This window comes from Balaenoptera physalus (genome assembly GCF_965194825.1).
Source record: "Balaenoptera physalus genome assembly, chromosome: 15".
Lineage (NCBI taxonomy): Eukaryota > Metazoa > Chordata > Mammalia > Artiodactyla > Balaenopteridae > Balaenoptera > Balaenoptera physalus.
Window position 1 is genome coordinate 9,380,822 of NC_138894.1, and position 13,046 is coordinate 9,393,867.

Sequence of the window (13,046 nt, forward strand, 5' to 3'; positions counted from 1 at the left end):
TTAAAAAACTCATTGCACAGTAAATAAAAACAAATATATTTAAATAGTTGCTGTAAATAATTCTTATGTTTTGGGAAATTCTAATAGATTTAATTGTTTTAAGCGAGCTAACTGTCTTTACTATTCCTTTGTATATTTAGTAGTACTCATTAGGTGGAAAAATCACCTGGAGATACTTAGCTATAATTAAAGTAATGTTAGCAAGCAATTTTGCATTGAAATATAGGCGTTCAGTTCAATTCAACAAGATAATTTTGGGTAAGGTGCTTTATTTAGTCTACACAAAGATGAGTAGACAGTATCCCTCTTGGAAGAAATGTTCAGTCCTTCTTTAGAGGACTGTTCTTGAAAGAGATTATTAGGATTCCTAAGCATGATTTTTATTCTACATTGGGGGAAGGGTATCAGAAGAGGAGGAAATGGTTGAATGCAGATTGAGGTATATACTATAAAACTACAACACAAAAAGGAATGTAACAGTTACTGTGAAAAAGAAAGGAAAAGAAAGTGCCTTGGAGGAGGATGAGATGGGAGCTCTCATATCATATTGGAATAGAAGGGGAATCAGCAGAGGCTTCAAGACACATGTGATATTTGGGATGAGTCTTCATGGATGGCTAGAAATCCAAAAGGCACATGGCAATAGGGCATTCACACACAAAGGGGATGCTGTAAGTAAAAGCAGAGATGGTAGTTTGTCTTACATGTAGTGTGTGTAGTTTAACAAAAAGGCACAAGGCTGAAAACTAGGACCTTCTTGTAGAAGGTCTTGAATGCAGTAGAGTAAAAAACGAATACCGGACTGGTACTAACACGATAGATTGTGCAAGTATCAGTGGTGGCAGTTAATCTTTTTGAGTTTTGACTTCCTCACCTGCAATATGGAGATGATAATAATCACATTAAGGGTTGGGTGTCAATGAGAAAACTTGTGTGGAACTAGTACTCTGAAAACCATAAAACACAACCAGTGGCATCATCACCATCGTTACTGCTGTGTACGTGATGGTATATGAAGATTGTAGAGCAGGGGAGCTTTTTGTTTGGATCTGCACTTAAGGAGAATTAAGTTGGCAGGGATGTGTAGGATTTATTAATAATGGAAGAAAGAGAACCATCAGAAACCATTAATGTGAGGAGATGGGTTCAAGATGGCGGAGTACAAGGATGTGTGCTCACTCCCGCTTGCGAGAGCACTGGAATCACAACTAACTGCTGAACAATCATCGACAGGAAGACACTGGAACTCACCAAAAAAGATACCCCACATCCAAAGACAAAGGAGAAGCCACAGTGAGATGGTAGGAGGGGCGCAATCACAATCAAATCAAATCCCATGACTGTTGGGTGGGTGACTCACAAACTGGAGAACACTTATACCACAGAGTCCACCCACTGGAGTGAAGGTTCTGAGCCCCACATCAGGCTTCCCAACCTGGGGGTCCGGCAACGGGAGGAGGAATTCCCAGAGAATCAGACTGAAGGCTAGCGGGATTTTATTGCAGGACATCGACAGGACTGGGGTAAACAGAGACTCCACTCTTGGAGGGCACACACAAAGTAGTGTGCACATCAGGTCCCAGGGGAAGGAGCAGTGACCCCATACCTGCTAGTGCTGGACCTACCTGCTAGTGTTGGAGGGACTCCTGCAGAGGCAGGGGGTGGCTGTGGCTCACCACAGGGACAAGGACACTGGGAGCAGAAGTTCTGGGAAGTACTCCTTGGCGTGAGCCCCCGCAGGGTCTGCCATTAGCCCCACCAGAGAGCCTGGAGGCGCCAGTGCTGGGTCGCCTCAAGCCAAACAACCAACAGGGAGGGAACCCAGCCCCACCAATTTGCAGACAAGCGGACTAAAGTTTTACTGAGCTCTGCCCACTGGAACAACACCCAGCTCTGCGCACCACCAGTCCCTCCCATCAGGAAGCTTGCACAAACCTCTTAGATAGCCTCATCCAACAGAGGGTAGACAGCAGAAACAAGAAGAACTACAGTCCTGCAGCCTGTGGAGCGAAAACCACATTCACAGAAAAATAGACAAAATGAAAAGGCAGAGGACTATGTACCAGATGAAGGAACAAGATAAAACCCCAGAAAAACAACTAAATGAAGTGGAAATGGGCAACCATCCAGAAAAAGAATTCAGAATAATGATAGTGAAGATGATCCAGGACCTCGGAAAAAGAATGGAGGCAAAGATCGAGAAGACGCAAGAAATGTTCAACAGGGACTTCCCTGGTGGTGCAAGGGTTAATAATCCACCTGCCAATGCAGGGGACATGGGTTCGATCCCTGGTCTGGGAAGATCCCACATGCCGCAGAGCAACTAAGCCCATGTGCCACAGCTACTGAGCCTGCACTCTAGAGCCCACAAACCACAACTACTGAGCCTGAAGGCCACAACTACTGAAGCCCACGTGCCTAGAGCCCCTGCTCCACAACAAGAGAAGCCGCTGCAATGAGAAGCCTGTGCACCGCAGCAAAGAGTATCCCCCGCTCGACACAACTAGAGAAAGCCCGTGCACAGCAATGGAGACCCAATGCAGCCAAAAATAAATAAATAAAAAAATAAATAAATTTATTTTTAAAAAAAAGAAATGTTTAACAAGGATGTAGAAGAATTAAAGAACAAACACCTAGAAGAATTAAAGAACAAACAAACTGAGATGAACAATACAATAACTGAAAGGAAAAATACACTGAAAGTAATCAATAGCAGAATAACTGAGACAGAAGAACGGATAAGCGATCTGGAAGAAAGAATGGTGGAATTCATTGCCGCGGGACAGAATAAAGAAAAAAAGAATGAAAAGAAATGAGGACAGCCTGTGAGACCTCTGGGACAACATTAAACTCACCAACATTCTCATATAGGGGTCCCAGAAGGAGAAGAGAGAGAGAAAGGACCCGAGAAAGTATTTGAAGAGATTATAGTTGAAAACTTCCCTAACATGGGAAAGGAAATAGCCACCCACGTCCAGGAAGCACAGAGAGTCCCAGGCAGGATAAACCCAAAGAGAAACAGACGGAGACACATAGTAATCAAACTGACAAAAATTAAAGGCAAAGGAAAATTATTAAAAGCAGCAAGGGGAAAACGACAAATAACATACAAGGGAAGTTCCATAAGGTTAACAGCTGATTTCTCAGCACAAACTCTACAAGCCAGAAGGGAGTGGCACAATATATTTAAAGTGATGAAAGGGAAAAACCTACAACCAAGATTATTCCACCCAGTAAGGATCTCATTCAGATTCGATGGAGAAATCAAAAGTTTAACAGACAAGCAAAAGCTAAGAGAATTCAGCACCACCAAACCAGCTCAACAGCAAATGCTAAAGGAACTTCTCTAAGTGGGAAACACAAGATAAGAAAAGGACCTACAAAAACAAATGGAAAACAATTAAGAAAATGGTCATAGGAACATACATATCAATAATTACCTTAAATATGAATGGATTAACTGCTCCAACCAAAAGACACAGGCTCACTGAGTGGATACAGAAACAAGACCCGTATATATGCTGTCTACAAGACACCCATTTCAGACCTAGGGACACATACAGACTGAAAGTGAGGGGATCGAAAAATATATTCCATGCCAGTGGAAATCAAAGGAAGCTGGAGAAGCAATACTCATATCAGATAAAATAGACTTTAAAGTAAAGAATGTTACAAGAGACAAGGAAGGACACTACATATGATCAATGGATCAATCCAAGAAGAAGATATAACAATGTTAAATATATCTGCACCCAACATAGGAGCACCTCAGTATATAAGTCAAATGCTAACAGCTATAAAAGAGGAAATCGATGGTAACACAATAATAGTGGGGGACTTTAACAGCTCACTTACACCAATGGACAGATCATGCAGGCAGAAAATTAATAAGGAAACACAAGCTTTAAATGACACAATAGGTCAGATAGATTTAATTAATATTTATAGGACATTCCATCCAAAAACAGCAGATTACACTTTCTTCTCAAGTGCACACGGAACATTCTCCAGGGTAGATCTCGTCTTGGGTCACAAATCAAGCCTCGGTAAATTTAAGAAAATTGAAATCACATTAAGCATCTTTTCCATCCACAGCTCTGTGAGATTAGAAATCAGTTACAGGGGAAAAACGTAAAAAACGTAAATACATGGAGCCTAAACAATATGTTACTAAATAACCAAGAGACCACTGAAGAAATCAAAGAGGACGTAAAAAAATACCTAGAGACAAATGACAATGAAAACACGACGATCCAAAACCTATGGGATGCAGCAAAAGCAGTTCTGAGAGCAAAGTTTATAGCAATACAATCCTACCTCAAGAAATAAGAGAAATCTCAAATAAACATTCTAACCTTACACCTAAAGGAACTAGAGAAAGAAGAACAAACAAAACCCAAAGTTAGTAGAAGGAAAGAAATCATAAAGATCAGAGCAGAAATAAATGAAATAGAAACAAAGAAAACAATAGCAAAAATCAATAAAACTGCAAGCTGGTTCTTTGAGAAGATAAACAAAATTGATAAACGTTTAGCTAGACTCATCAAGAAAAAGAGAGAGAGGACCCAAATCAATAAAATTAGAACTGAAAAAGGAGAAGTTACAGCAGACACTGCTGAAATACAAAGCATCATAAGAGACTACTACAAGCAACTTTATGCCAATAAAATGGACAACCTGGAGGAAATGGACAAATTCTTAGAAAGGTATAACCTTCCAAGACTGAACCAGGAAGAAATAGAAAATATGAACAGACCAATCACAGGTTATGAAGTTGAAACAGTGATTAAAACTCTTCCAACAAACAAAAGTCCAGGACCAGATGGCTTCACAGGTGAATTCTATCAAACATTTAGAGAAGAGCTAACACCCATCCTTCTCAAACTCTTCCAAAAAACTGCAGAGGAAGGAACACTCCCAAACTCATTCTATGAGGCCACCATCACCCTGATACCAAAACCAGACAAAGATACTACAAAAAAAGCAAATTACAGACCAATATCACTGATGAATATAGATGCAAAAATCCTCAACAAAATACCAGCAGACAGAATCCAACAACACATTAAAAGGATCACACACCATGATCAAGTGGGATTTATCCCAGGGATGCAAGGATTCTTCAGTATACACAAAGCAATCAATGTGATACACCATATTAACAAATTGACTAATAAAAACCATGTGGTCATCTCAATTGATGCAGAAAAAGATTTTGACAAAATTCAACACCCATTTATGATAAAGAACTTTCCAGAAAGTGAACATAGAGGGAACCTACCTCAACATAATAAAGTCCATATATGACAAACCCACAGCAAACATCATTCTCAGTGGTGGAAAACTGAAAGCATTTCCTCTCAGATCAGGAAGAAGACAAGGATATCCACTTTCGCCACTGTTATTCAACAGAGTTTTGGAAGTCCTAACCATGGCAATCAGAGAAGAAAAAGAAATAAAAGGAATACATATTGGAAAAGAAGAAGTGAAACTGTCACTGTTTGCAGATGACATGGTACTATACATTGATAATCCTGAAGATTCCACCAGAAACTACCAGAACTAATCAATGAATTTGGTAAAGTTGCAGGATACAAAATTAATGCACAGAAATCTCTTGCATTCCTATACACTAACAACAAAAGATCAGAAAGAGAATTAAGAAAACAATCCCATTCCCCATTGCAACAAAAGGAATAAAATACTTAGGAATAACCCTACCTAAGGAGGTAAAAGACCTGTACTCAGAAAACTATAAGACACTGATGAGAGAAATCAAAGATGACATAAACAGCTGGAGAGATATACCATGTTCTTGGATTGGAAGAATCAACATTGTGAAAATGACTATACTGCCCAAAGCAATCTAAAGATTCAGTGTAATCCCTATCAAATTACCAATGGCATTTTTTACAGAACTATAACAAAAGATCTTAAAATTTGTATGGAGACACAGAGGACCCCGAATAGCCAAAGCAATCTCGAGGGAAAAAAATGGAGCTGGAGGAATCAGACTCCCTGACTTCAGACTATACTACAAAGCTACAGTAATCAAGACAGTATGGTACTGGCACAAAAACAGAAATATAGATCAATGGAACAGGATAGAAAACCCAGAGATAAACCCACACACCTGTGGTCAACTAATCTATGACAAAGGAGGCAAGGATACACAATGGAGAAAAGACAGTCTCTTCAATAAGTGGTGCTGGGAAAAGTGGACAGCTACATGTAAAATAATTAAATTAGAACACTCCCTAACACCATACACAAAAATAAACTCAAAATGGATTAGAGACCTAAATGTAAGACGGAACACTATGAAACTCTTAGAAGAAAACAAAGGAAGAACACTCTTTGACATAAGTCACACCAAGATCTTTTTTGACCCACCTCCTAGAGTAATGGAAATAAAAACAAAAATAAACAAATGGGACCTAATGAAACTTAAAAGCTTTTGCACAGCAAAGGAAACTATAAACAAGACGGAAAGACAACCCTCAGAATGGGAGAAAATGTTTGCAAACGAATCAAGAAAGGGTTAATCTCCAAAATATGTAAACAGCTTATGCAGCTCAATATTAAAAAAACAACCCAATCAAAAAATGGGCCTACGACCTAAATAGACATTTCTCCAAAGAAGACATACAGATGGCCAAGAGGCACATGAAAAGCTGCTCAACATCACTAATTAATAGAGAAGTGCCAATCAAAACTACAGTGAAGTATCACCTCACGCCGGCTAGAATGGGCATCATAAGAAAATCTATAAACAACAAATGCTGGAGAGGGTGTGGAGAAGAGGGAACCCTCTTGCACTGTTGGTGGGAATGTAGATTGATACAGCCACTATGGAGAACAGTATGGAGTTTCCTTAAAAAACAAAAAATGAAATTACCATATGACCCAGCAATCCCACTACTGGGCACATACCCAGAGAAAACCATAATTCAAAAAGACACATGCACCCCAATGTTCATTGCAGCACTGTTTACAATAGCCAGGTCATAGAAGCAACCCAAACGCCCATTGACAGATGAATGGTTAAAGAAGATGTGGTACATATGTACAATGGGGTATTAGCCACAAAAAGGAACGAAATTGGGTCATTTGTAGAGTCGCGGATGGACCTAGGGAGTCTCATATAGAGTGAAATAAGTCAGAAAGAGAGAAACAAATATTGTATATTAACATATATATGTAGAATCTAGAAAAATGGTACAGATGTGAACCGGTTTGCAAGGCAGAAATAGAGACACAGATGTAGAGAGCAAAGCGTATGGACACCAAGGGTGGAAAGTGGCGGTGGGGTGTGGTAAGAAGAATTGGGAAATTGGGATTGACATATATACACTAATATGTATAAAATAGATAACTAATAAGAACCTGCTGTATAAAACAATAAATAAAATAAAATTTAAAAAATAGAGAAAAGAAACCATGAATGTCCTCCGGTTCAAAATAATGAAGGTGTGATTAGGGTGGTAGTTCAGGTAACCAGAAAGAAAGGTAGAGACATTGCAGAGATACTAATTCAAAAACGTACTGAGCACCACCTGTCTTCCTGGACACAAATTCAGCAGTGCTGCTTAGCGTCCTTCTAAGGACTATGTACCAGATGAAGGAACAAGATAACAGGGACAGATACAGGACAGAACAGGCAGGTACTTGGGGAGCAGAGGAGCGAGGGTCATAAAGGGACACTGGTTCTTCCTTTGCTTTCCATTGGAGAAACCTTGGTAACATCAGGATGGAGAAGGGACACCTCGAGTGCCTAGGAGTTTGACCACCCAATGGCACATGTGTCACGGTAGGTGAGAGGTGATACAGGGTCAGTAAATCCTTCCCCGGTGGGTTTGAACACGCTCACTGTTCTTGCTCTCCTTGTGGGTCCAGGCTCTCTCTGGTGCTGGGGGAAGAGTTACTCAAGAAAAGAAGGCACAAGAGCAGCCTCAAGAAACTCTCCCTTCAGACACCTTACAGAATCCCTTTTCAACCTCTCGCCCCACAACCAAGGGAAGTCAGAAATTGTCTTCACCTAACGAGAGAATTTCTTACCCTTCTCAAAGTGGATCAACTCCTGCCTCTGTACTTGCTTAGATTTGGAAGTGGAAAGAATCAAGAAATAGGTTTCAGAACTGATTCGTAAATTCCAAGTCACTTTCCTGGTAATCAGAAATGGATTTGATTTAATTCCACACTTATTTAGTGAATGCAGGTATCTTCCAGGAGAAGGAACTGGAGAAAAATACTGGACGTGAATGCAACAAACACCTCCCCACCTTGCTCTCTCTCACAGTTTAGTGAGAGTGTATGTCAAAAAGCATATGAAGTATTACATGCTGAGCCTAAGTTGTGTTCTTAATACTGTTTTAAAAATCACAGCACTCTCTCTTTATTTCATACGTATAATTGGTTTTTTCACTTCTCCATGAATGACATTTTTATGAAGACCAAAATGATGTGTGGGACCTATTGGAAACTTACACTGATAGGAGTTTCTAATAAAATAAATAGTTCCTCTAATAATGATCCCTAATGTTAATAGTACTTTGTTCATTACTTCAGAAACTTCCTGTAAATTTTGTGGGAAGCAGCTCCCTTTGTATGGCATTTTCCATAGAACTTTTACTACTGGGTTGTCCCTTTACTTAGGAGCGTAAATGAAATGAAAATAGGACAGGCTTGTAGATCTTTTTAAGGTATAAAGGGTTGATGGCAATAGCCATTGAACCAAGAATTGGTAAGATTAGGGAAAGAAATTATAAAAGTGGGTTTTAAATCCTTTTTTTAAAAAATCGCTTTCATTTCTATTCATCTCTTGTTCATTCCTTATCCTGTCTATGCCTTATTAAGGCAGACTTGTGAAACTGCTTTGTATGCTACTGAGTTTAAATACTCTCTGTATTACAGTGTTGTTTCTTTTTCCCTCCCTTTAGGAGATGACCTGGCTTCCACCACTTTCAGCTATTCCAGCACCTGGAAAAGTGGAACCTAGCAAATTTCCATTTCCAAATAAGGTGAGATCCTGCGTCGCCCAGGTTGAATAGGCTTTACTCACACAGAGATTTTTAGTGGACAGTGGGTTTTCCCTTGATTGTCTTTTCCTCTGTAAATATTCCTGCTACAGGCACATGGATCTGATTTTCAACAGTTTGCAAGCATAGGTCTGTTCATTCCAAGGGAGGAAATCAAACTTGCAGTCCTACCTACCTCCACTTCCATACTTCCTGCAAAATATGATGAATATTACAATTATCATGTTATCTAAAAACACTTGTGAAGTTGAAATGCATCTTACAATCATTTTATACATCCAGAGTGATTGTATGTCTTGTTTTCTCCTGAAAAGCTGTTATTAAATTAATGTTGTATTTTAAAATCAATGTCTTAGAACTGAGGACATTAAGTATATAATTTCTCGGTTATCTTTTATAAACCTGAAAATATTTTCTAGGACTTTAAAAAAAATGATTTCCATATTTTCTAAGAACCAGCATACACAAAATATCAGCTACAAAATATATTTAAATTATACATGAGTCTAATAAGTTTTGATTTTTCTTAACCATCCAACCAACACGTAATTACATATTCATTATAAAGATGAAATTATGCACATAGAAGAAGTAAAATATGAAAGTTTCTCATGCCCTTGTCCAGATTTTACTTCCCTACCCACTGATTACTATCAAGAGTTTGGTGTATACCATTTCAGTCATTTTCCCCGTGCGTTATATACACATATGTGCTATGCAGTTTTTTAAAAATCCTAAATGGTATAGTACTAAAAGTACTTTTTCTAAGAGTTGACTTTTTTCCAGATACACACAGTACGTAAATATCATTGCTAAATATTAACATCTCAACGTTCTAAATTATTGAAATAATTGTTCATTATTATCACAATGGTAAATTCCATTCTAAGAGTCGGTTTTTATTTCCCTTAACAAGGTGTATTTAGAGGTCTTCCCAAGTGAATATGTAGAGATTTTCTTACTTTTTCTTAACAGCAGCAAAATATCTCATAGTATGAATTTGCTGTAATTTATTTGCTCAAGCTCCTTTAATGGACATTGAGACTGTTAATGGTTTGCTGTTAACACAAACACTACTACAACACACAGTTTTTGTAAGTGCCTCTGTGTGTCCCTTTTATTCAATGTCTCTTGTCCAGACACCTAGAACAGGAACTGGGGTGCTGGAGGCATCAGAAGCCTTATTTACCCTTGACTATGTTTCAAGAGTATTTTTTTATGAATCTTTGCCAATGTTTAATATCATCTGGTTTTTTCTCATTGTGTCTGTAGTATGGATGAAAAACTGTTATTTCGTTAATTTGCACTTCTCCAGTAATTTCTGAGTTTGAGCATTGACTGTTTTTCCTTTGCAAATTGCCCATTCATGTCCATTGCCACTTTAAAAAAATGATTTGTAGGAATTCCTTATATCTTACTCATTTGCCCGTTCTATATGATGCAACTATTTTCTTGCAACCTTACTTATGTACCTTTTATACTAGCAAAGTGTTTAATTTTCATGTCAGAGAAAAAAGATCTTTCCTGGACCAACATTCTAACAACGTTCTCTATTTTATTGTAATTCTTTTATAATTTTTGTTTTTAGGTTTAAAAAAAAATTTGTTTGCATTGGTGTGTCATAGGATTCTAGCCTTTTCATTGGTTGAGTAAATTATGATAACACTATCAACAAATTAGCCCATCTTCCCCCCACTGGTTTGAAATACCACGTACGTCAACAACTGAAAGTCTCATAAATACACAGTTTTCTTTCAGGACTGTCTATTCTATTCTTTTGATATATTCATCTCATTCTTTCCCAATAACTCATTGTTTAAGTCAGAGGTCAAATAACTTTTTATTTAAAGGATCAGATAGTAAATGGTTTAGGCTTTGCAGACAATATCTGAATGAATGAATGTGACTATGTTCAAATAAAACTTTATTTATAGAAGCACAATTAGTAAAGAAGTCTTACAACTCAATAATAGAAAGAGAACTCGTTTTAAGACTAATAGGCAAAGGATTTAAATAGACATTTCTCCAAAGGTGATCTACAGATAGCTAATAAGCATATAAAAAGACACTATTGCTATCATTTAGGAAATGCAGATCAGAACTACTATGAGATACTCCTTCACACCTACTTAAAGGGCTAAAATCAAAGACAGACAATACCCAGTGTTTGCAAGAGTGTGGAAAAGTTGGAACCCTGATGTCAGTTGCTGGTGGGATCTTAAATGGTGCAGCCTCTTCGAAAAAGTTTCAACATTTCCTCAAAGGTTAAACATTGCATTGTAGTATGACCCAGCAATTCCACTCCTAGGTATATCCCCAAGAGAATTGAAAACACACATCTGCAAAAAATCTTTTACACGCATGTTCACAGCAGCATTGTTTATAACAGCCAAAAAGTGGAAGCAATACAAATGTCCATCAACTGATGAATAGATAAACAAAAGTGATATATCTTTATAATGAAATATTATGCAGGCATAAAAAGGAATGAAGCACTGATACATGATTCAACATGGATGAACCTTGAAAATATGCTGAGCAAAGGTGAAAGACCAGTCACAAATGACAACATTTTATATGATTTCGTATATTTGAAATGTCCAGAAGAGGCAAATACAGAGAGACAGAAAATAGATTAGTGGTTGCTTACAGCTTAGGGGTAGGGAGAGAGGGTGGAGTGACAGCTAAAGGATAAAAGCTTTCTTTTTGAAGTGATGAAAATGTCCCAAAGTCCCTTAATAAGAATGATTCCAATGTGTTATTATTAAATATAATAATTTCTTATTCTGTGTCCAGCTGAGGGTACTTCCTTCTATTTTTCTAGCTTTCTGAATATTTTAAAGGTTTGAATTTTCTTTCCATTTAAAAAAATGAAGGTATAATTTACAAACAGGCACTTCCCTGGTGGCACAGTGGTTAAGAATCCACCTGCCAATGCAGGGGACATGGGTTCGAGCCCTGGTCCAGGAAGATCCCACATGCCTCGGAGCAACTAAGCCCGTGCGCCACAACTACTGAGCCTGCGCTCTGGAGCCCACAAGCCACAACTACTGAGCCCACGCACCACAACTACCGAAGCCTGCATGCCTAGAGCCCATGATGAACAACAAGCGAAGCCACCGCAATGAGAAGCCTGCACACCGCAACGAAGAGTAGCCCCCGCTCGCCACAACTAGAGAAAGCCTGCACGCAGCAATGAAGATCCAATGCGGCCAAAAAAAAAAAAAAAATAGGTGACTTTACAGAGTGTGGGGACATTACATGATTTTAATACTGCTTTTCTTTCAAAAAGTTCACAGTAAGTGCTGGTAATTTATCTTGTATCAGACATCCCTGGCAGTCCAGTGGCTGAGACTCCGTGCTCCCAATGCAGGAGGCCCAGGTTTGATCCCTGGTCGGGGAACTAGATCCCACATGCTGCAACTAAGAGTTCACAAGCCGCAACTAAAAGATCCCACAACTAAGACCTGGCACAGACAAATAAATAAATTAATTTAAAAAAAATTATCTTGTATCAATGAAATAAGACTTCATTAGTGTCATTTCTACTCTAACGAATCACCATAAACTTAGTGACTCACGACAACATAAATTTATTATCTTACAACTCTGGAAGACAGAAGTCTGAAATCAGTTTCACGGAGCTAAAATTGAGGTGTCGTCAGGGCTACGTTTCTTCTGAATGTTTTAGGGAAGAATTTGTTCTCTTGTCTTTCTCGGCTTCTAGAGGCTGCCCTTCTTACTTAGCTTGTGGCCCTCATCATGCTGACCTCTGACCTCCTTGTCACATCTTCTCTGACTCTCCTGCCTCCTCCTTTCCCTTATAAGGAACTTTGTGATGATACTGGGCCCACCTGATAATCCAGGATAATCTCCCATCTCAAAATAGTTAATTGAATCACATCTGCAAAGTCCCTTTTGCCACGAGAGGTAACATATTCACAGGGCCTGGGAATTAAGATACAGACATCTTTGGAGGAGCCCTGATTGTGCCTACTGCAAAGACAT

General features: G+C 38.7%; 1 protein-coding gene across 4 annotated transcripts in view; it reads left to right on the plus strand.

Annotated features, from left to right (window-relative positions):
- The window catches only part of AFF3 (ALF transcription elongation factor 3), a 557,646-nt gene that overhangs the window by 352,465 nt on the left and 192,135 nt on the right, over positions 1 to 13,046 (plus strand). For all 4 annotated transcript variants that reach the window (XM_082427229.1, XM_082427230.1, XM_082427231.1 and 1 more), the window contains one exon: positions 8,940 to 9,020. In XM_082427229.1, the coding sequence (XP_082283355.1) occupies positions 8,940 to 9,020 (81 nt within the window). The remainder of the gene's footprint in view (positions 1 to 8,939; positions 9,021 to 13,046) is intronic.